General features: G+C 40.5%; 1 protein-coding gene across 14 annotated transcripts in view; it reads left to right on the forward strand.

Annotated features, from left to right (window-relative positions):
• HUWE1 (HECT, UBA and WWE domain containing E3 ubiquitin protein ligase 1) overlaps nt 1–13086 on the forward strand; it is a 162123-nt gene that overhangs the window by 106208 nt on the left and 42829 nt on the right. For all 14 annotated transcript variants that reach the window (XM_078065229.1, XM_078065238.1, XM_078065239.1 and 11 more), the window contains 12 exons: nt 453–644; nt 2008–2224; nt 2636–2758; nt 3728–3965; nt 4357–4587; nt 5910–6032; nt 6536–6631; nt 7228–7497; nt 9611–9763; nt 11287–11414; nt 11635–11716; nt 12516–12692. In XM_078065229.1, coding sequence (XP_077921355.1) covers nt 453–644; nt 2008–2224; nt 2636–2758; nt 3728–3965; nt 4357–4587; nt 5910–6032; nt 6536–6631; nt 7228–7497; nt 9611–9763; nt 11287–11414; nt 11635–11716; nt 12516–12692 — 2030 coding nt within the window. The remainder of the gene's footprint in view (nt 1–452; nt 645–2007; nt 2225–2635; nt 2759–3727; nt 3966–4356; nt 4588–5909; nt 6033–6535; nt 6632–7227; nt 7498–9610; nt 9764–11286; nt 11415–11634; nt 11717–12515; nt 12693–13086) is intronic.

Here is a 13086-nt window from a genome sequence, read left to right on the forward strand (position 1 = left end):
TTCATACACAAAAATCTTAAATGTCATAAAATATATTTCTCCAGTGGCAATCTGTGATGTTTAATTTGAGTTTATTGACAAGCCATATTCAAGGATATTCACCTTGACCCCATTGGCTGGAGGGCAGGGTACACCACGCACATTGTAGTCTATGTGAATGGTGCTCCCTATGTCATACAGTGCCTACGGTTTTGCAGGGTAGCCCTGGGTTAAAACAGTTCATATGCTCCTGCTGGAAGATGTCAGTATTGGCTACCTAGAAGGGCTCCAAGGAGAGGAGCATATCAGTAGTTACGTTTTGTTTTTGTTTTTCCTTTTCAGATTTAGGAAGTTATGGACATTTTTAAAGAGTAACAAGCACCATAGGTAGCTCTTTCTTGTGACTCTCAGGACAGGGAACCAGGTAAGTGATGACTCAACATGGTCTTATTGCTCCCCTCTTATGTCTACAGATGGGGAACAGGATGGAGCAGCTGCAAGTATGGATGCTTCTACCCAGGGCTTATTAGAAGGCATTGGACTTGATGGTGACACATTGGCTCCCATGGAGACAGATGAACCTACTGCTTCAGACTCTAAAGGCAAATCTAAAATCACACCTGCTATGGCTGCAAGAATCAAGCAGATCAAGCCTTTATTGTCAGGTGAGTGATTTTCTTCATTCTATGCCCTTTTCTGGCTTTCAGAGCCTTAACCAGTTCTTAGACAAATTCAGTTGGTATGGTTCTGTTGTTTCCTTTAAAGAACTTGTAAACTTGGGTGGCTCATTTTCAGGTGGTATCTGCTATGTGACAGGCTCTGTACTAACTTCTAGGGATACAGGGATAAGAGACGTGCTTCCTGAAAGCAGTATCTTTAATTCCTTCCTTGCTACTCATTCTTCAACTACTGCAAATGGCTCCTGCTCTTACCATTCCACTGAAATGACTCACCAGTGACCTGTTGCTAAGTCTATTGGATACTCTTCAGTCCCCTTCTCACTTGTCTGCAACATGATAGTCGGCCCATCACCTCAAAATGCTCTTTTCTTGGCTTCTGTGGTATTAAACTCTCCTGCTTTCCTCTTACCTGTTTGGCTACTCCACCCAGTCTCCTTTTCCTTTCTCTGTCCCTTAAATACAGCTGGCAAATGACATGGTTGATTCATGTTTTAATAATGTCATTTGGGCAGCTCTGCGGAGACTACATTAACATGATATAAGACTGCATTAAAGATGTGCACTGATCTTTGTCTTCTTTTGCCACTTTCCGACAACTTAATGTAGAGGAAGGTGAAGACCTAACTCCTGGGAATCTGGAGCTTTGCCCCAAAGCAAGCAGAAAATGGCCTTTGGTGGGGCACCTGGGTGGCTCAGTTGGTTGAGGGTCTGACCTTTGATTTCAGCTCGGGTCATAAGATCAAGCCCCACATCAGGCTCTGTGCTGGGCATAGAGCCTGCTTGGGATTCTCCCTCTCTCTCTGCCCCTCCCCTGCTCGTGCGTACACATGCGCAGTCTCTCTATAATTAATATTAAGAAAGCCACTTAATAAAATTTTTATGCTTTTCCTAGCGATCTTTTTTCCTTTGGGGATCGTATATTTAATGTTGTGATGAGATAATATATACGATGTTCTTTCCTGGTCTAAGTGGTTAACAGTTTTGCTATTTTTAAAGTTCTGTAGGCATTTTAAGTGATTCTGTTCATTTAACTGGTTCATATTGATGCTTCTACAAAGGTGGTTTCAACTCTATACCTCCTTTAACAGTGTGTTTATCTTATTTGTCTTTCACATTTGTTATATATCAAGTGCCAGTATACTTCTCTGTCTCCTGCCTTCAAAAGAGGCATTTATTCTCTGTGGAACTTCCTTTTTGGATTGTCCTATGTAGAAACAAGTCCAGGTGTTTCCCAGGTGGTGTTGGGAGGAAGTGGTCAGTCATAAAAATGTATTGGTAATAATGTTATTCAGTTATAATGAAACCATTCTCAGCATACTCTCATGCCTTATTCTGACTTGGTTTCCAGCATCCTCCAGATTAGGCCGAGCACTCGCTGAGCTTTTTGGACTCCTTGTTAAACTTTGTGTGGGGTCTCCTGTCCGCCAGAGAAGGAGCCATCATGCTGCCAGCACCACCACAGCACCAACACCTGCTGCTCGATCCACAGCCTCAGCCCTCACTAAGCTCCTCACAAAGGGCTTGTCTTGGCAACCTCCACCATATACACCTACTCCCCGCTTCAGGTGAGTTCTACTTGAGATATGGAATCTAACTGGTTCCTTTTCTACTTAGTGGAGAGTGAGCCACTAAACTAGAGGACTTGAAAGGTTCCCTGTTAACTCTAGATGTGTAGCCTACATGCAGTTTAATGTATTTGTCTTGGTTCTTCTTAGTCTAGAATATAGAGATTTTTGAAGTATTTATGATCAAACTGTATTTCAGTAACCTTGTATTTTTTAGTAGGTGAGAACTATCACCTTTTTTGCCTTAGAAGTTTTAATAACCAGACTAGCCAGCCACCCACCTGAATTCCAGTCAGTCTCTTAGTCACTTCAGTGCAATGTTAAATTTTACTCTAGGCAGCTACATGAATTCCCACCGCTTCTGTGACTGCCTCAGAGAAGGCTAAAATTTTGCTTTTTCCCCTCTTTCAGGCTGACATTCTTCATCTGTTCAGTTGGTTTTACATCCCCAATGCTGTTTGATGAGAGGAAGTATCCCTACCACCTCATGCTGCAGAAATTTCTCTGCTCTGGAGGCCACAATGCTCTTTTTGAGTAAGAATCAAGTTGCTTCACAGAGAAGCATTTCTTGGAGTTTGGTCTTTCTGTGTGCCTTAGCAGCACACAACTTTCTAAATCACCTATCCTGTAGTAGTGGGATACATAGAGGCAGCTGTTAGTTGTACCCTTTCACATTCTGGGAACTAGCCATATTTGTCTCAGTCTTCCTTGGAGGGTGGGATTCAGCTTGTCCTAGAGGTGTTTGTAAGGGTCTCTGCTTTTCCTCATCTGGTTTTTAGTGCCAGGTATACATATTTTTTTAATAGACTTACCCTTTTCTATTGTTTCTCTGACTGATAATTTTTCTGCTTCTCTTGATCTGAAGATTCTAAGCAGAGTTTCACTTTTTTTGTTGAAGTAGTTAACATACAATGTTATACTTGTTTCAGGTGTACAACATTGTGATTTGACAATTTTGTACATTATGCAGTGCTCATCACAATAAGTGTAGTTACCATCTGTTACCATACAAAGTTACTACAGTATTATTATCTTTATTCCCTATGCTGTACTTTTCATTTCTGTGACTTGTTTATTTTATAACTAAGTTGTACCTCTTAATCCCCTTTACTTATTTCAACCATCCCCCTACTCCCCTGTGCTCCCTCTGGCAACAGCCACTTTGGGTTTTTCTGTTTGTTCATTTTGGCTTTAAAAAGGAAAGCTAAAAGTGGTAATAATTTTGCATTCTATATGTGTATCAAGTCATCACGTTGTATACCTTAAACTTACATCTGTTATATGTCAGTAATACCCCAAAAAATCTGGAATAAACCCTCCCCTCAAAAAAAGATAAAGCTAAAAAATGTTGTACAGATGTTGGACAGATTAGCAGCCGTAGCTCCAAGAGGAGGGACATGTAATGCTGATGTAGATACTGGGAACCTTCTGAATGCCCCCCTCCCCGCCCCAATCTAAAATACTAATATTTTATCTCCATACTTTCTCTTATTTGAATTTTAGAACTTTCAATTGGGCTCTGTCCATGGGAGGCAAAGTTCCTGTTGCTGAGGGATTAGAGCATTCAGATTTACCTGATGGCACAGGAGAATTCCTAGATGCCTGGCTAATGCTAGTGGAGAAGATGGTGAATCCCACCACGGTGCTTGAATCTCCACATTCACTGCCTGCCAAATTGCCTGGAGGTGTCCAGAACTTTCCACAATTCAGTGCCCTCCGCTTCCTTGTGGTAACTCAGAAAGTGAGTATTAAGCATTCTGAAACCAAGAGGGATTTCTCATGCTGACTAGGTAGCTCTCCCTCTTTTTTGTCCTCCTTAATGAAATAACTTGATTGTTGGAGAACCATTGGATCCTACTCCCAGATAGGGCTGCCTTACAGAACGGGATAGAGACCACTGGAGAATTTCCTGTAGTGTAAATATTTTAACTGTACATTTGAGATTGGTATTTCAGGTTGGGTTAAATGCCCCTTCTCTGTGGTTCTTTAGGCCTCCTCAGTACTGACCTAGGGTTTTATTGTTGGCACTGACCTTTCGTGGAAAGACTATCCGATAGGTCTTTGACTTATTCCTCCAGTGGCTTTGAATTGAGATAAAATGATCTTCACACAGCTTTTCAAATGACTTCTAGGCAGCCTTTACTTGCATCAAGAACCTGTGGAATCGGAAACCCCTGAAGGTATATGGCGGGCGAATGGCTGAGTCCATGCTGGCTATCCTATGCCACATCCTCCGAGGAGAACCTGTGATTCGAGAGAGACTGAGCAAAGAGAAGGAGGGATCTCGAGGAGAAGAGGACACAGGGCAAGAGGAAGGTGGCTCTCGCCGAGAACCTCAAGTCAACCAGCAGCAACTGCAACAGGTAGGATCCTGGGTTCCCCACTCCAGGGCCCAGACTTTGCTGCCAATAGAAAACTCACAAACCCGCAAGTATATTCTAAGTTTACATGCCACTAAGTGGGTTGTGAGTTTTCTATGTTTACATGCCACAAAGTGCTTGGTGCTCTTAGCCAGGAGATAGGTTTAAATTTGTTCCCTCTTAGCATTGCTTTTTTCTTCTGAGAAAGCTGAGGTGTAGTTTCAGTGCTCTTAACTGGTATAAGATTTGTGTCCTCCCAAACATGTTGTTTAGTATTAAAACTCTTTTATAGTATTCTCAGTAGGCTGTGGCTGCCTTGTTCTTTGGAGGTAAACTATCCTCAGCTATTTACTGATTTATCTATAGAGGGAATGGTTAAGGGTATCGTGACCCAAATTTATTCTCCAACAAGAGCTCTCTGAAACCTTACCTACAAAACTTATTTGTTGTTTTTAAGTAAATACATAAACCACATTTTGAAAATCGGAGGCTAGAAGTGGAGGGGGGAGGCACTTATGATCCTGACTTTTCAGTCTCACAGAGCATTTAGCGTATTTCTCTGGGAATTTATGTGTGTGTATGTATGTTCTTTTTATGTCTGGAGTCCTCTTCAAATATGTCTTCTACATATTCATGCGACATTTTTATTATAAGCAATAAATGCTCACTTTAAGAAAATTTGGAAATACAAGATATTTTTAAAGTCATTTATAACATCAACACACAAGATAGTTTTTCATCACTTAGTTTTATGCCTAATTTTTACATAATTAACATACAATATGTAGAATTGTGCTGTCATTAAGAAAACGCTTTTTTAACTTCTTGTCATTCTTTTATTACTGGATATTGGTTTTCTTACTTGATGTTGTAAAGCTGTGCTGTAGTTTCCTTTTGTACAAATCTTTCTGTACATCTCATTATTTCCTAGCAACAAAATTCCTAGGTCAGCTTCTCAGGCTCTTGTTCTGTTGCCAGTTTGTTTTCCAGAAAAGTGGGGTCCAATTTTTACTTCTATGTGTAAATCTCGGTCTTTGAATTAGAACAATCCTATTAATGTTAATAACCATCTAGTCCCATTTTCTTAGAGGACAGAATTGAGAATCACCGTGGCTTCCTGCCCCAATGTGTAGCTCTGTTTGAATACTGTGGAAGCACCAAACGGAAAGGATTGTTCATTTACCTAATTCCCTGAGCTTATTAATGTTCTCAGTTCATATGAAGTTAGAAAAACTTCTTTCCATCTTGGAAGGGTTTCTACCTTTTTAAAATGAATTTGGATTTCTCTTTTACTATGGTTCTGAGATTCTGCATTCTTTCTGTAGCTCATGGACATGGGCTTCACAAGGGAACATGCTATGGAGGCCCTGTTGAACACCAGCACCATGGAGCAGGCCACAGAGTACCTTCTAACCCATCCTCCCCCAATCATGGGAGGAGTTGTTCGGGTAAGTTGGCTCAGGGGGCTCTAATTTTGTAGACATTGGTTTGGCTGCTGATGTGTTTTTTCTTCTGTTGTACTTCCATCATTGGTCTTCCCTTCTAAAACTGCTTTTCATTTTCAGACATCTGCATGCCAGTATTTTCATTTTGTGATAACTCTCAGTTCTAGAATGTAATGAGCAGAGGCTTCCTGTCTCCCAGCCATGCAAATTACTGGACTTTTTTTTTTTTTCCAGAAGAACTCTTAAGTTATCCACAGTCAGAAAGCAATAGAAGAAACTCCCCTTTCTGAGCTGCAGAATAAGTGGTCACATTGAAGCCTCCTTCCTATGCTTAATTTCATTGTGATTTTCCCTGTCTGTTATTGTAGTGACCAGATAAGCCTAGGTGGGTTTGACTCTTAGCAGCATTCAGAGCACCTTCTCCTCTAAAGCTTGAGCACAGGATGTCTGATTCCTTATAAGTTGGTATGTGCTTTGTTGCTGGACTTTCTGTTGTTTCTCTGTAGGATCTGAGTATGTCCGAAGAGGACCAGATGATGAGAGCAATTGCCATGTCTCTAGGACAGGATATCCCAATGGATCAAAGAGCAGAGTCACCTGAGGTAACTAGGAAACAGGACACCCAAAAGGGTCTTGACACATTAATCTTAGTATTTTTATGAACATTCTGCTACTGCTGCAAAATAATTGGAGGAATTAATATCTAAAGAACGACATGGGAGTATTCATTCATCCCAACCTTGCCATCACTAATACACTTAATTGACCTGAAGCTTTAAGTGAGGCCCATGAAATGTGAACCTTTTACTGTCAAATAAGAGACCCAGAATGTACTTGGTAGTGTTCATTAGGCCAATTTTGGCTGTCTGTTCTTAGGTAACAATTACTTCAGTTTACAATATTGGCAGAGAATGCAGGACAGTGTCTCCAAATGATTTTGTGGGAGGCTGTGATATAGGATGCTGTAAATAAGTTGGCAGTACTTTGGGGGTTGGAAGCGTCCTCCTCTGCTTTTTCCTGCCTTGCCTTAGCCTTTGAGGCTGCCCTCATGAATGATTACCACACGCTGAAGAACCTATCACCTGCTTGAGGAGAAGGTAGTGGGTATTCAGTATGGTAGGGCCAGTACATTCTTAGAGTGTTCCCTATTTTTCTTTAACTCTCCCGTATGCTATCATTCTTCCTTCCCTGCCTCCAGGAAGTTGCTTGTCGGAAGGAAGAGGAGGAACGGAAAGCTCGGGAAAAGCAGGAAGAGGAAGAAGCTAAATGTCTGGAGAAGTTCCAGGATGCTGATCCATTGGAACAAGATGAGCTCCACACATTCACAGATACCATGTTGCCAGGCTGCTTTCACCTTCTTGATGAGCTGCCGGACACAGTGTACCGGGTGTGTGATCTGATCATGACCGCAATCAAACGTAATGGAGCTGACTATCGAGATATGATTCTCAAGCAAGTAGTCAATCAGGTAAGTTCTCTAGGACCCAGAAGAGGAGAGTGTTATATGCAACTAATGAATTGTTGAACTCTACATCAAAAACTAATGATGTACTACATGCTGGCTAACTGAACATAATTTTTTTTTTAAAGTTAAAACAAAAAAGTGTGTTTTTCTGTCATCATCAAACTCTGATTAAAAAAAATGAAACCTTTTTTCGTTTTGTTTCGGGGAGGGTTGGTTTTTAGTTTTTGGTTTTTGGTTTTTTTAATCCGATACGGATATATTCTCTTTGAATTCTTTAGATTTGGTAGTCTCACTCTTTCTTGAGTGCTCCGTGCAAAAAGTGAATAAACGGGCGCCTGGGTGGCTCAGTTGGTTAAGCGACTGCCTTCGGCTCAGGTCATGATCCTGGAGTCCTGGGATCGAGTCCCGCATCGGGCTCCCTGCTCAGCAGGGAGTCTGCTTCTCCCTCTGACCCTCCCCCCTCTAATGCTCGCTCTACCTCATTCTCTCAAATAAATAAATAAAATCTTTAAAAAAAAAAAAAAGTGAATAAACTACTTCGCAAAAAATGTCTTTGAAAGGAAAAAACAAAGCTCTCTTTTTCTAGGCATCTCTTCTGAAATTCATCTAAAATGTCCCAAATGTGACTTGAGCCAAGTTAGGTCCCATGGACTAACAGTGAATAAATGTTTTATTTTCCCTCTCCTATGTAACAACCACTTGGACAAAAAAGTTCTCATCATAATGAATAGCTGTGACCTGGTATTTATCTTTTTTTTTTTTTAAAGATTTTATTTATTTATTTCAGAGAGAGTGAGTACACAAGTAGGGGGGAGAGACAGAGGCAGAGGGAGAAGCAGGCTCCCCGCTGAGCAGGGAGGCGGATGCAGAGCTCGATCCCAGGACCCTGAGATCATGACCTGAGCCGAAGGCAGATGCTTAACCAACTGAGCCACCCAGGCGCCCTATTTATCTTTTTTTAAACAGTGTTTTCCTCATTCTGAAATTAATGTATACTAATTGTATACATTACTACTTTTTTTTACTATTCATGGGTTTTTTTTTCTTTTAAGATTTTTACTTAGAGCGCGTATAAGCAGGAGGAGGGGCAGAGGGAGAAGGAGAGAGAGAATCTAAAGTGGACTCCGAGCTGAGCATGGAGCCCAAAGCAGGACTCAGTCTCAGGACCCTGAGATCACGACCTGAGCCAACATTAAGAGTGAGATGCTTAACAGACTGAGCCACCCAGGCGCCCCTACTATTCATGGTTTTAAATCATTGGAATCTTGTTTTACGTATTTTTTAAAGGCAAGAAGCAGAGGAAGAAATCAAAGTGATATATGGAAGCATAACTTTAGTATATGGAAATATTACAAAAGTAAAAGGCAAACTGGATAAACCTTTTTTTCTACACAAGATAAGACCCAGGTTTAGTTATCTTTATATAAAGAGCTTACAGAAATTATTTTAAGAAAACTAAAACTTGGGGCGCCTGGGTGGCTCAGTCCTTAAGCATCTGCCTTCGGCTCAGGTCATGATCCCAGGGTCCTGGGGTCAAGCCCCACATCGGGCTCCCTGCTGAGCGGGGAGCCTGCTTCTCCCTCTACCTCTACCTGCCCCTACCCCTGCTTGTACTCTCTCTCTCCTGTCAAATAAATAAATCTTTAAAAAAAAAAAAAAAACTTAGAGCAATTGTTTATAAGAAATTTAACATGCAAACTAAAGCAAGACCAACATTTCTGACATTCTGGTTTGTTTTTAATAATTCTGAGGCAGATGTAGTAAAAGATTATTGATGGAAGTGTAAGTTGGTAGAAGCTTTGTGGGGTTGACTCTATGTACTGGAATTTATTTTCCCTAGAAATTGTTTAAATACTAATTTCCTTTAACTTACTAGCTTCTTAGCTTCTTGTAATCTAGCCTAGGAAAATAATCTTTTAGAGGTGCTCCTTTCATAGCATACATCTTTTGATGCAGGCACTAAATCCCTATAGTAAATGTTTTACTATTTACTTACCCTCCTTCAGCAAACGTGTTAGGGATAGAGGGAGTATTTTACAAGGTTGAGAATGTTTTGACAAACCTTATCATACTCTATCTACAGTTACCTGACTTGGTCACTTCTCTGCTTTTGTAGGTATGGGAAGCTGCTGATGTATTGATCAAAGCTGCTCTTCCCCTGACAACAAGTGACACAAAAACTGTGTCAGAGTGGATCAGTCAGATGGCCACCCTGCCCCAAGCTTCCAATTTGGCTACTAGAATCTTGCTTTTAACACTGCTTTTTGAGGTAAGATTTAGATTTTTTGGTTCCTATGATTCATCACTGAAGAATTATCAAATACCTACCATTTGAGACCTTGAAGAAAATAGAAATATAAGGCATGATCTCTGCATTCCATGAGCTCACAGTTTCTGATAGGCTGTAAGACATGTAATTAAGTACAAAATGCAATGTTTTATGCCACATAAATAACAAAGAATTTTCTCTGAGTTCAGGAGAAGGGCTAATGCATCACTTCTGGATAATGAGGAAAAAGCTTCTCAGAACAAGTGTTAATTAATTGAATTGTGTTGTAGAGGATTTGGGGGGTGGTAGTTAAAAGGTTTTTAGAATGACCATCATAGTATAGTTGTGGAATAATTTGGGCATCTCTGAAGAAACCTAACTGGCAGCCAAAGAGTGAGATGGGGAATGTGGAAATTGGATAATAGGCATTAGAGAATCTGATTCTTCCTTCATACCTGGTCAGTCAGCAGATTATTTTAGGCAAGAAAGTGGTTTGGCCAGGACATGTTCTTGTTCCAACCAATTCAGGAATTAGGAGGCAACTGACCTTGAACAAGTGACTCTTCATTTGTTGCTCATGTTTAATAGTAAAACCTGAACTTAATGGAGTAAATCCTTTACAACAGCTGAAGAGATTAAGTCCAATATATGTCAATTGTGTGTTTACAGTCTTGACTTTCCTTTTTGATGGAAGTGGTAATTCTTACTATAGCACTTGTGAATGGATACTTATGGGAACGGGGTCCTCAGTAACATAATATGGAGAGAAATCACTCATGAATCCCCTCCCTTTTAAAAATCAAAGGACCTGCCTTATATTTTTTTCTAGTCTTTTTCCTATGCATTTAAACAATTAGGATCAGACTGTTAAGAAACTTTTGTATCCCGTATTCTCAGTATTATATTATATTATGAATATTTTCCCAAGTTATGTGTACATTCCATCTTTTGGATATCTACTAGTTTATTTAAGTAATTGCCTGTTGTTGGACATTTAAATTACTTCTAGTGCAGCCCCTGTAAAGGAACTACTTTAGTGTAGACCCTATAGGGGAACTACTAATCATTGCTATGTTTAATTATTCCATCTTCCTGGAAAGAATGTAAAGGTTCTCTGAAAATCAGAAGCTTTTCAACTTCAACATAATTAAGACTGTGTAGCCTAGATGACGGTCCTTAATGATATTAATGGTATTAATAACAGCTTCCGTATTAAGTATATACTAATGTGCCAGGCACTGTGTTGGGCATTAGAGTGAGCAAACGTACACACACACTTCATTTAATCACCACAATTAACATTGGAGGTAGAAATAATTATTTCCTGTGACCCCTGGGGGTATAGACACCCAAGGCCTAGAGAATTTAAGTAACTCATCTCAGATCACACAGCTGGTAGGTGGCGGAGGTGGAATTTGAATTCAACCAGTTCTCTTAGTGTTCACCTCTGTGTTCTCCTATATTGTGCTAATCCTTAATACTGAGTAGAGGTTGGTATTTATGTTTTTTCTTTGATCATTTAGGAGTTGAAGCTACCTTGTGCCTGGGTCGTTGAATCAAGTGGCATCCTTAATGTCCTAATCAAACTCTTGGAAGTAGTTCAGCCCTGCCTACAGGCCGCCAAGGAGCAAAAGGAGGTCCAGACCCCAAAGTGAGTGACTTTTATCTCACCTGGTTTCACTTCTGTTCCCCTTAGACTTGGGCCATGAAGTGTAGGGCCTGAATCAGGCACTTTTCTGGACCATGTATGGGGCAAATCTTGGGTACCTTTTGTGGTTTGAAAATAGTTGAGGTGCCTAATGAAATCAAGGTAAGTTTTCCCATATTGTGCAAGTTTCTGGCTTTCCCAGAGTAAATCATTTCTTTTTTAGGTGGATCACCCCAGTGTTGCTCCTGATAGATTTCTATGAAAAGACAGCCATTTCCTCTAAAAGAAGAGCCCAAATGACTAAGGTATGTAATAATATGGTTGATAAAACTGCTAAGCTTCTCAGGGCAAGAATAGACCAGAAGAGAATATGAGAGAGTGGTAAAAAATCAGGGGAAAGCTCCCTGATTAAGACGTAAATCTCTTGAGGAATCTTAGTAACTCTAGATTTCTCTTCTGAATGGTGAGTTGGAATTACTTTTTTATGGAGCTGCTTGCGAAAGGGCCCAAGAACTTACCTGGAAGTAAATGTTAAAGGAGTGTGCTATCTCCAGAGGAGGGAGTGGCTTTTATGTGAAGGACTGAGTGTGCAGCAATTCCTCCAAAAGGCAAATGCTCCTTTTTTTTTTTCTTTTTAAGATTTTATTTATTTATTTTAGAGAGGGAGGGGTGAGGGGCAGAGAGAGACTCTTAAGCAGACCAGGAGTCAGACACTTAACCGACTGAGCCACCCAGGCGCCCCAAGCCAAGTGGCTCTTTATACGAAAATCATATATGCCACATTATCTCAGTGCCTTCTCAGAAACAGAAATTTTGTTCCTGCACATCCAAATTGTTTCCCATTTGTACAAAACAGTTGGAAACAAAAGGAAAGCTGAGGATTGCAGGACAAGGGTGTAGAGGGTTTTGCACCTATGGAGGGGCTCAGGAACTTGAGAGTTAATGCATACAAAAATTTCTCTCTTGGCTCTCAAAATTTCATTAAATGTTCAGTGTTACTTCTTTTTCCTGGGTTAGCTTTAGCAGTGAACAGATGAAGTTACTATTTCTTCTCAAAACCAACCTTGTAGGAAATACAAAGAAACTTTGTGTTCTTATGTTTAGTATCTACAGTCCAACAACAACAACTGGCGCTGGTTTGATGACCGCTCTGGGCGTTGGTGTAGTTACAGTGCAAGCAACAACAGCACTATTGATTCTGCCTGGAAATCTGGAGAGACAAGTGTGCGTTTCACTGCAGGCCGAAGAAGATACACTGTCCAGTTCACTACAATGGTGCAGGTACATGCTCACTCAGTGCCATAAACTTTATTGAAGAGAGGAAGGTACTGGGTGTGCCTTTTGGTTTGCTTCTTCCTGAACCAGCAGTCCTCACATGTTCTAAGAAGCGCTATTACCACTACTAAATTGGGTATAATTTACAGAGAACAGTGTCTTCCTAAAGTCATTAGTGAGACCATGAGTCAGTCTGTGGCAATTTGATACTGTCCCACCCAGAAATGATTTTAAGTGTTAGAGATGGTATCTGCTCTATTGGAAAGTTTCCAGTTTGTTATAGGGCCTTATGTATGCTACTTTCCTTCTGGGGACTTTAGGCTTTCTCTCTATAAATGATAGGGATGGGATAAATTGTCAGGGTTCCTTCCTATTACAGGATTTTGCCTGGGAGTTCCAA

This window comes from Halichoerus grypus, chromosome X (genome assembly GCF_964656455.1).
Source record: "Halichoerus grypus chromosome X, mHalGry1.hap1.1, whole genome shotgun sequence".
In the NCBI taxonomy this organism is placed as follows: domain Eukaryota; kingdom Metazoa; phylum Chordata; class Mammalia; order Carnivora; family Phocidae; genus Halichoerus; species Halichoerus grypus.